Genomic DNA, 11,538 nt, shown 5'->3' with positions numbered 1-11,538 from the left:
CTATATAATTAAAGCTGCAACAGTTGAGTATTTATACTATTATACCTATTATACTTATACTATTTATACTACAAAACATCATAGAATAGTGCATGGGATGCACCTTTAGTTTTAGTTATTGATGTGTATCAAGTTAAACGAAATAAAAATGAGAAACTTATAAATATATATATGCTTACACACACACACACACACACACACACACACACACTATATTGCCAAAAGTATTGGGACACCCCTCCAAATCATTGAATCCAGGTGATCCAATAACTTCCACTGGTCTTTAGAGCAGGAGACGTGTTCTCAGGAGTGACGAATCATGCTTCTCGTCTGGCAATCTGATGGATGAGTCTGGGTTTGGCGGTTGCCAGGAGAACGGTACTTGCCTGACTGCATTGTGCCAAGTGTAAAGTTTGGTGGAGGGGGGATTATGGTGTGGGGTTGTTTTTCAGGGGTTGGGCTTGGCCCCTTAGATCCAGTGAAAGGAACTCTTAATGCTTCAGCATACCAAGACATTTTAGACAATTTCATGCTCCCAACTTTGTGGGAACCGTTTGGGGATGGCCCCTTCCTGTTCCAACATGACTGCACACCAGTGCACAAAGCAAAGTCCATAAAGACATGGATGAGCGAGTTTGGTGTGGAGGAACTTGACTGGCCTGCACAGAACACCTTTGGTATGAATTAGAGCGGAGACTGCGAGCCAGTCCTGACCTCACAAATGCGATTCTAGAAGAATGTTCGAAAATTCCCATAAACACACTCCTAAACCTTGTGGAAAGCCTTTGGTGTGGAGGAACTTGTCTGGCCTGCACAGAGTCCTGACCTCAACCCGATAGAACACCTTTGGGATGAATTAGAGCGGTGACTGCGAGCCAGACCTTCTCGTCCAACATCAGTGCCAATTACCTCACAAATGCACTTCTAGAAGAATGGTCAAAAATTCCCATAAACACACTCCTAAACTTGTGGAAAGCCTTCCCAGAAGAGTTTTATATGGAGTTGGCCCAAAGGCTGTTAAACCCTACGGATGTCATTAAAGTTCATGTGCATGTAAAGGCAGGCGTCCCAAAACGTTTGGCAATATTGTGAATATATTATATACACTCACATACAGTGCTGCTTGAAAGTTTGTGAACCCCTTGAAGAATCTGTGAAAATTTGATTTGAGCAAAATAAGAGGGATCAAAATACATGTTATTTTTTATTTAGTATACTGTCCTGAATAAGATATTTTACATAAAATATGTTTACATATAGTCCACAAGACAAAAAAAAGTTTATAAAAATGACCCCGTTCAAAAATGTATGTACACTTGATTGTTAATACTATTACCTGGACGTATTAAGAGCAGGGGGTGAAAACTTTTGGAATTTGAAGAGCAAGGTATAATTGTACTTAATTTGTCTTCCCAAAAACATGTAAGCATCTTCTGTTACTTCCGAAGGGCAGTACTAAATGAAAACAAATTGATATTTAAACTAAATAAGAAAAAAAAAACATTTCTCATCCTGTTCAAAAGTTTTCACCCCCGGCTCTTAATGCATCGTGTTTCCTTCTGGAGCATCAGTGAATGTTTCAACCTTTTTTAATGGTTGTGTTTGAGTCCTTCATAAATATGGATATATAAAACAATTATATTTATATTTATATACGTCATTTAATTGCCCTAATGAGGAAGTAATGGGTTATGAAAGAGCAAATAACAGAGTTACATCCAGAGATTCTTGCTTAAAACTAAATGAGTAATGAATGTTTTCTTTAAATAGTATGAATACAAAAAAAAAAAAATTAACTGAAATTAAATCAATACAAAAATTGTATATCCTCTTTACTGCATAAGTAACATTCATCCTTGTTTTCACTTACTAGTTCATTGTTGATTGCACAGTGTTTTTGCATAAGAGAGGCTCCATCCACAACTATATGAACTCACTAACCCAGCAGCCCATCCCCCTGGTTTACATGCATTGAAAGAATATTGTGAACCCTGTGGCAGAATGTCACATGACTACAGCTTGAGATCCTTTTCAGTGCATAGTTCACCATGCACAATTAGACCAATCAAACAAACAGAGCTTTGGAGACAATACTTATGTTTAAAAATAGGAAATCATTCAAACGTCGACTGTAAATAAACAACTCTGCAGTGAAAAATAGCTATTGTGAATTACATTGTTTAGCCCCAAAGAAGCTAAAGCAACAGGAGTGGCATGTCTTGATTTTTTAGATTTAAAAGCAAACATGACTTCATGGAAAGCATGACACTTCAACTAGTGCTGAGGCCCAATCCACAGCTATACATTGAACGTAATGACCCCTAGAGAGAGACCCATCCCCCATGAAATATCACAGAGACCTTGAGCTCAGTGGAAGAGCACTTACTATAAGTTCCTTCCAGTTCACGTGTGCAATTCAGCTTTTCTCAGTCTGGTCACTGAAGCATGCCGAATTTACAGACTGAAGAATTATATGACAGAAATCAAGGGTTGATATATTAATGATAAGTTTCTTCTGGAAAGCATTTTAAGTGAAAGATGAAACATTGCACAAGAATAGGCCGTTTTAACTTAACCTTAAACGATAATGTTATAATACTACACTTTTGCTGTGATATTTAACAAGCCACTATAGTTAAAGGGATAGTTCACCCAAAAATAAAAATTCGCCCATGATTTACTCACCTTCAAGTCATCCTATGTGTATATGACATTCTTCTTTCAGACGAATACAATCGGAGTTCTATTAAAAAATGTCCTGGCTCTTCCAAGCTTTATAATGTTTCTGTTTTGAAGTCCATAAAAATGCATCTATCCATCATATAACTGCTCCACACGGCTCCCGGGGTTTAATAAAGGCCTTCTGATGCGAAGTGATGCTTTGAGTAAGAAAAATATCATTATTTAAAACATTATAGACTAAAATAACTAGCTTCCGGTGGACAGCAGTACACAAGCCGACTTACAGCAAAAGAGTAACCCATGACGGGATGTATAAGAACATTGTATGCTTTGACGCCTCTCTCAGATAGGGCTGGGCAACAAACTCAAGCCCCTCTTCTCTTAAATCAAAATTCTACGCCATTTCTCTTTAAAAATTCTCATTTTAGACTTCTAATTCATGACCGGTGTTTTGTTTTGCTCTATCCTCTGCACTTCTGCGTTCGTCAATATGCATGCGTCAAGGGTTCAATGGTTACTCTTTCGTCGTAAATCGATGTGTATGCGTTCCCCCTGAAGTTAGTTATTTTAGTCTATAAAGTTGTAAATATGGATATTTTTCATGAAGCATGCATTGCTGAGAAATATAATGTAGCGACTCAGTAGCGAAGCTATTTTATCATTAAAGTCAAGGGGCAGTTTTAAAGGGATAGTTCACCCAAAAATTACAATTCTGACATCATTTACTCACCCTTATGTTGTTCCAAAACTTTATGAGTTTCTTTCTTTTGTTGAAGTAAAAATAAGATATTTTAAAGAATTTCGGTAGTCAAACAGTTGACGGAACCCATTGACATCCATAGGGGGAAAAAAATACAATGGAAGTCAATGGGTTCCGTCAACTGTCTGGTACATAGACTGTAAAAAAATTGGGACGTCGCGACTTCATTGGCTTCTGCTGAAGTAACTGAAGCCTCCAGAGGTCAGAATATGGCGCTGACATCTTGCGCAGATTTGGGACCAGGTCTGCGCAGTAGCGATCTCGGGACCGGAATCTGCGCGGTAGAGAGCAGGAAGTCGAGGTGTGACATCAAAAGCCCGCCCACACTCTCACAGATACAGAACAATTCATTATGTTGGTGGGAAATTAACAGTTATGGAAATGTAGAAATTAAAGCTAAAGCTGCAATCTCCTCCCAAAAATCCCCAAAAAAAGTATGTTCGTGCCTCAGTGACAACTTCACTTAGAGAAGCCGTCAATCTCAGCTGTCAATCATGACGTCACGCCCCCCATTTTTATAACATCAAATAACTAACTAAAACTAAACTTATTTAAAAAACGAACACTTGAAATTAAATCATTGTGATAAAAACTGCCTACATTGACAGAAACCAACTTTTGGAAAAAATTATTTGAAGTGTAATTGGATTGTTTAGTTTGTCTCGCGTCCATTAGAAAACACGGAGGAGCGGGGGTTAGGACCACCTAGGGGCGATCGAGGCGCGGAGGCTTCAGTTTCTGAGAGGAGTGCTACTGGCTTGGGTCTGGTAATATTTTTAAAGGAACACGCCGACTTTTTGGGACTTTAGCTTATTCACGGTATCCCCCGGAATTAGATAAGTCCATACATACATACATACCATCTCCGTGCGTGCCATAACTCTGTCTGACGCACACCCACCGCTAGCCTAGCTTAGCACAAAGACTGGAGGTAAACGGCTCCAGCTAGCCTACAGCTCAATAAGTGACAAAATAACGCCAACATTTTCCTATTTACATGTTGTGATGTGTATAGTTACATCATGCACTAAGACCGACGGAAAATGAAAAGTTGCGATTTTCTAGACCGATATGGCTAGGAACTATACTCTCATTCCTGCGTAATAATCAAGGAACTGTGCTGGGTGCAGCGGCACAATGATATTACGCAGCGCCTGAAAATAGTCCCCAGCACGCTCTCTGTGCAAGCAGGTTGTCACGTTGGTTATGTTGACGGAAGTTAGCCTATTTTCAGGCGCTGAGTAATATCATTGCACCGCTGCACTCATGGTATGGCACAAAGTTCCTTGATTATTACGCAGAAACGAGAGTATAGTTCCTAGCCATATCAGCCTAGAAAATCACAACTTTTCATTTTCCGTCGGTCTTAGTGTACGATGTAACTGTGACATATTATACTATTCTTCATACAGTGGACTATCAGTAAAATTGATACATATTTGGGACCAAATTTATTCAGACACTTTGACCTGACCTTGTTTTGATTTAAGTGTTTTTTCTTTAATTGCTAAATGTGACCTTTTACACCACAGACTGAACAAAATGAAGCATTGCTTGGTAATTGGTTGACCTAAATTGGTATTATCTAATTGTGTACTTAAAATTAACAGCTGACTGACAGCTGATTGGTTAATTGTAATCCATTGCATACCATTCTATCAAACTTATCTGACATTATCAAGATTAATTTGTTCTGACACAGTTCAACTGTACACAGTTCTTGACATATCTTATTGCTATTTTCTAAACTATAGTGAATAAACTGAGAAAATGTCTGAATACATTTTTGGTTTGGCTGTATAACTAATTGTCCCTGGTGGAAGAATATGTATCTTTAAAAAGGTTGCACTAAAGCCACCAGATTCAGACACACAGTGGTGTTTTAACTATTCATATGTGAAATGACTTCATCTAGACTAGAGACATACATTTCACTGTTTGCTCAAGGGCCTGTCATTCATATGTCACATAGTATATTTTTTTGACAAAGTCTGGTTTAGTCTTTTTTAAAGCCCCTGGTTATTCCACTTTAACAGACAAAGTTTAGCAATACTGCCCCAATATTTAACCAGTCTTTTAAAAATGTAGACAAACTACATAGAAAAAAAATCTTTGTTTCCACTTCAATGATTCACTGATAAGTGTCAGATTTTACCAGACCTTTTGCATTTTAAAAATGTTAGCATGGAGAAAAGATAAGATTAATGTGTGACTGCTGTTCCCACTTCATTTAGCATTTGTTTAAACCACTTTAAACTTCAAGCATTGCACAGTGTGCACATTTTAACTACTAGCATTGATAATACACCGATAAAATACAGATTTGTATTTATTGTTAATGATGCTAAATAACAATGACAAGTTCTTATGATTTAACAACTTTTTACTATTAACAATGGTTAATAGCATACAATATCACAACATTCAAAATGGCAATAAGGTGATGACAGAACACAGTCCTGCAATGACCTTATGATGGTCAATGTGTTCAAATGTTCCCGTGGATCTTCATCTTCGCAAAACACCAAAGGTGCTTCTGAGGCAGATCACGGTGCATGACTCATCTATTGGTCAACGTGAGTCCGTTTATGTCATCTTAACACCCAAGCCATGGGTCTTGTCTTTGTGTCCTTGCTACGAAAGATATCTTTCGGGCCATCTCAGTGTTGTAGATTCTCTTACAGTTGTCATAGCTCTTCCTTTGTCGCTCACGACAGGGTTTCTCATAGTATCTTCTACGTCTCACAGATTCAATTATTCCGTCCGAGGACAGCACTCTGCAAGGAAAAAGAGAGAGAGCATGTGACAACTACAATATTTGTAAACATGAAACCGCCTAATTAATTATTCGGTTATATGGCTGAAAACAAGGCAACCTTTCAAACCAAATCCAAGCTTACGTGTTGCGAAAGTAAGATTATAAAACCTATCCGAGTTTTGATACAATCATGTTTTGATCAAATGATCAAGCCCAGATTGCAAGGCTACAACTCAACTGCACCCTCTATAGAAACTTCTGCAGTGACATATCTGCCTTACAATTTTTCATTGACGTTACTACTTAATTTGATTTGCCTAGGACTGTTACTTTATATCATTATGTTTCACTTAATTTGTGCTTTACAGATATTTTAATATAACTTTTTATTTTATACTTTTTAAAAAATATATATTTTATAGCAAACATTTATTTTTTTTATAGTACTTATATTATTTTCATATATTTGACATTACATAGTTTCTCATCAGAGCTCATGCTACTCTGCAAAACCTTTGGCAATACAAATGCAGTTTCGTCATGCTAATAAAGCACACTAAAATTGAAATTGAGACTATTAAAGACCAGTGTTGGGCACGTTACTTTAAAAAAGTAATTAGTTATAGTTACTAGTTACTTCTTACAAATAGTAACTGAGTTAGTAACTGAGTTACATCATTATAAAAGTAACTAATTACCAGGGAAAGTAACTACTGTGTTACTTTTTTTTCTTTCAAATGTTCCAATTTGTCAAATAACTTGGATGCCCCCAATTTTAAATATGTTAAATGAATGAATTGGACACTAAATAGAATAAATTGCTATTATAAAAGATTGTACATTAAATGTACACTATTGTAATGTTGCTGTGGGACAATGTGAGAGACACCTATCAAATTCAATACATTATTGTAAATATTATCAGTAGTATCAGTACTAGTGTAAATATTGTGTAAATAGTATCAGTACTTCTTTACTACTCCTCTGGTAGTGGAGCTCACGTTATCACCTAGGTTTTTAGCCACTAATGTTGTGGCATATGATGATGTGAGGCGCTTCAGAATTACTTGCCACCGACGTGGAGAGACTCTTTCTTCCTGGGCATAAGTTGCACGTTACATAAACATTTTTACCTTTCACCTCAACGAGGAAAAAGTAGCGCTTATACTTCCAGTTTGCGAAAACTACCTTTGAAGTCGTTGGACTGCCATCGCTGACTGTGCATATGCGTGTGCATCATAGGTGTGTGTGTGTGTGTGTGTGTGTGTGTGTGTGTGTGAACTCAACCTATCAACCTCAACCTTGTCTCACACCCACCAATCATCATCAGTTATGTGTACCACCCAACCCACCCCCAACACGCATGGCTGGCGCGCACACACACACACACACACGCGCGTTGCAGGTCCGACTGACAGAGAGCCTGTTCGGATGAAACCGCTTCAGTTATAGTAACTGAATTATAGTAACGCCGCATTTTTTTCCCCAGTAACGCTAACGGCGTTGTAACGGAAGAAACAGTAATTCGTTTGATTACTCGTTACTGAAAAAAGTAATTCCGTTAGTAACGCCGTTTATCTATAACGCCGTTATTCCCAACACTGTTAAAGACATTATTCAGAGTGATTTTTCTAGCCATTTACAAGGTCAGGCAACCAGGGTTATTATCCTTAAACTGAAACTATTAAAAACATTTTTGTTAATTGAAAAAAGCAGAAAATGTTAAAATGTTAGATTTAAACCAAAAAAAGTTACACTAATCCAAATTTTTGAAATCTTACTTAGTTCGGAATAACCGAAATAAGTTAAAGTTGAAGTACTAATATTACTAATTAACTAAAGATAACTAAAACTGAAATAATATATTAAACCTAAACAGTAATATATATAAAAAAAACTAAAAGAACTAAAAAAAAACAAAGCACAGAGAAAAACCACATAAAATTACTAAAATGAAACTGAAACATATCGATGTGTCAAGCTAATAAAGCACTAAAATCACAATTGAGATTATTAAAGACATTAATTATTCAAAGTGATTTGTCTAGCAATGTCAGGCAACCAGGGTTATTTTCCTTAACTGAAACGATTAAAAACATGCAGCAGAAAAATGCAGAAAAAAAACAAATATTAGAAACTTTAAAAGAACTAAAAAAAAAAAAAAAAGCACATTCAATTACTAAAATGAAACTGAAATATAAACTGAAAATGTAAAGAAAAATAAAAGCTAAATTAAAATATTAATACAAACTATAATAGCTTACAAAAAAATACTAAATTAACACCACATGCAACAAGGTTTATAAACACAGCATTTACGATTAACCCTCAAACTAATGACCTGTTAATCATAATATAACATACTATTATTCTTTAATCATGGTATTGTGTGTTACAAGGAAAATCTACTAAATCTTTTTTTAATCCATTGTTTGGCTCAAAGTCTTGAGTGCGGTTTGGCAGTGCATGCATTGGGTCTGGGGACCCCTAGGGGTCCTCCAGAAAGTTCTAATGGGTCCCCAGAAAATTTCAGAGAATAAAAAGACAAAGCAAAAATAGATGAAGTAGACTAAACATTTCCGTATAATATGTTTGCTTTGTATCTTTCTAGTGAGTTTGCCTCACTATAGTCCCCTTTATCTTGCTCACTGGGGTTGTAAGGCAGTTTTCTTAACGCCGTGCGTAAGCTGCTTACCAGGCACGTGCAGAGGGGGGGGCTTTGGGTGCTCGAGCCCCTGCCCTTTTTCAAAATGAATCAAAAGTGCCCCTTCTCAGACAAATATCAATGATAATATCGTGGTCAATAAAACTAAATAAATGTGATTATTATAACATGACAATGTATACAATAGTAACGAACGGCTCAAAAGTCGGACAATTTCTGTTGAGGCGTTGCTATAATGTGTTGCTATGGGTTGCGTGCGTTTTGATTGACAGCTGATTTTCCACTGTTCGGAAGCGGCTCTCGAGCCAAATATGGTCCTTTCAGAGAGTGTGTGGCCTCGCGGGAAAAAAGTAAACCAATTTTTTTTTTCATCCATAATCAGAGCTAATGTGTTGATTTAATTACAAATCTATATATTATATATTTTAAAGTATTACACAATTCACCAATGCCCGTTTGTCATGTATATACACCAACCAATCGTGATCTGGCAAAGCAAGTTCAAATTCCATTGGGTGATGTGAAACGGTAATTTTCTGTTCTTATTCATAAATCGGTTGAAAATTACATGGACAGACGAACTAACGTTTGTGGAACGATTTCCTGCGGTTTGTCTCATTTTATAAATTGCATCACTGACAAAATGGATTTTAACTGACAACAAACAAAACCATGCAGCAGCAGCAAAAGTCGCATTAATGGTAAGTAGAGTTAAATTCACTTGTATTTATGTATATTGATATACACCGTTTACTATTTCATGAAACTATCAAAGTTAACAAAACCCAAGTGCCACCGGCTCCTACAGGCCTATTATGTGAAGTGTAGGCTGGCGAAATGGTTATATATATATATATTTTTTTTTTTTTTTTTTTTTTGCCCCTTTTTTACATTTGAGCCCCTGCCCATGAAGAACTCTCTGCACGGCCCTGCTGCTTACATACATGTATTGTGTAAGATGCTTATACAAATAAAATATTCTTCTTCAGGTTTATACATCCAAAATTAAGTACGGCCAATTTAAGTTTGGAAACAATATGTTGTATTTAAGGGGTCCCTCGTAAAAGGTTCATATTTGGGGGTCATTGGCATCATAAAGATTGAAAGTCCCTGAACTAAATGACCTAACGTTACTAAGAACAGATCAGTAACTTAGTAGCGGTAGGCAGGCTTACATCACTCGTTAAGATAGGGTCACAGTCACATCAGTTACTAGAGCATAACTAAAGGATGTACGACATTTCCTAAAATATATAGACCTCAAAATTGCTCGACATCCGATAAGTACCTGCTCAGAGCGCCATATGCCGCATCGACATTGCCGTTCTGGACCATGACAGTCCGAGCGACGAAGCGAAGGTGGTTCGCCATGTTTCCTCCGTGTTACCGTCAATTATGCTCGTGTGGAAATGCGGTCGTTTGAGCAGACAGTTCCTGGACGTGATCGCGCGAACTCTAGGTGGCGCCAAATGGATTTCAAAAAACAACGTTTGCGCTTCATGGACCAGAGTGTTTTGCAACGGCTCAGTCACAATGAAGATAAATTAATTCAGGAAGTCTACATGTATTAATTAGATTGATACTGATAGACTTATAGATAATTTTATTGATTATAGCCAAAGACTTTAGATATACATATTCTTGAAAGTGACTTTGTTACTTCATAGGCCTACCTACAAACAGAACGGAACAGAACAGGATGGAAATAAAAAGCTAAAGTTAACCATTGCTCACTCAGTGAGAGATTACATGAGGGACAAACTTGATGTTAATTTTTATTTACTTTATGTACATTTTCATCTGGAGGATGACTAACAGGATGAACATTTAAATTAAGGACACGGCAAAAACCTATGAAATGATTACCTTTTACAACAATATTGTCAGGAATGCATTTTTTGTTGATTAGAAGAAAAATTAAGATACACCTAATAATAAAATGTTTGTTTTTTTATTCTAGAATTTATATATAGTATCTTTAGGCCTACATAACATTATTTTAACTAAGCCTTCTATACTATTCGTTAGGCCCATTGAGCATTTTGTGACACGAAAGGCTCTTCACTTCACATGGCATATGGACTTAGGTCATCAGTGATTATCACAAACTGCTCACTTAGTCTCCCAATAATTGACTTTTTATGTAGAAAAATTCCCCCTCCTTTCGCTGTCTTTCTCTTTCATACATGAATTCCTCATCGACTCCTGGATAATGGGGTCAGTAGTAGGTGAGTGTGGGATCAGGATTGTTTTCTCATTCAAATTCAAGTAGCTTTATTGACTCGACCACTTCAAAGATAGACTTTTAGGGGAAGCATTCAAAGTGAGAGCAAGAAAACAGCTTGAACTTTTGCCACTGTCTCCATTCTGGCTGAAAATATACAGTTTCTTCCTTTCTCTCTCACTCGTTTCCCCCCTCCGCTTTTCCTCTGTTCCATTTCCAGGGATATCATTTCTTATCCAGACTTGTTGAAATGTTCTTGGTAGGGGGGTGGGATCCGGGGGTAAAGGGAGAGAAAAGAGACGGGGTGGGGAGCAACTAAGGAATCGACTGGTAATTACCTCCGAGCATTTGGAGAAGAGGATGTGGTTTCAGTTTACATGGCCTCATTCTTTCTCTCCTCCTGGCTCCCTTTTGGCCACTCAAACAGTCCATTTGCTTCTCGTCTCCTC

General features: G+C 37.1%; 1 protein-coding gene across 1 annotated transcript; it reads right to left on the bottom strand.

The window, feature by feature from the left end:
- Positions 1–4,950: 4,950 nt before the first annotated feature.
- Positions 4,951–10,265, bottom strand: mrps21 (mitochondrial ribosomal protein S21). Its single transcript, XM_079829639.1, has 2 exons — positions 10,154–10,265; positions 4,951–6,219 (listed from the first exon to the last, which is right to left on the bottom strand). Exons 1-2 carry the CDS (start codon positions 10,234–10,236, stop codon positions 6,039–6,041), a joined length of 264 nt encoding a protein of 87 aa, XP_079685765.1. The 5' UTR covers positions 10,237–10,265; the 3' UTR covers positions 4,951–6,038.
- Positions 10,266–11,538: the final 1,273 nt, after the last annotated feature.

The sequence above is a fragment of the Gobio gobio genome (assembly GCF_949357685.1).
Source record: "Gobio gobio genome assembly, chromosome: 11".
Taxonomy (NCBI): Eukaryota; Metazoa; Chordata; class Actinopteri; order Cypriniformes; family Gobionidae; genus Gobio; species Gobio gobio.
This window is presented reverse-complemented; position numbering and strand designations above follow the sequence as displayed.

Excerpts from the sequence above, each read along its gene's own strand:
- mrps21 (XM_079829639.1), bottom strand. The coding sequence starts at position 10,236 with ATGGCGAACCACCTTCGCTTCGTCGCTCGGACTGTCATGGTCCAGAAC. Across the intron at positions 6,220-10,153 it reads GCATATGGCGCTCTGAGCAG|AGTGCTGTCCTCGGACGGAA; the intron begins GTACTTATCGGA and ends TTTTCCTTGCAG.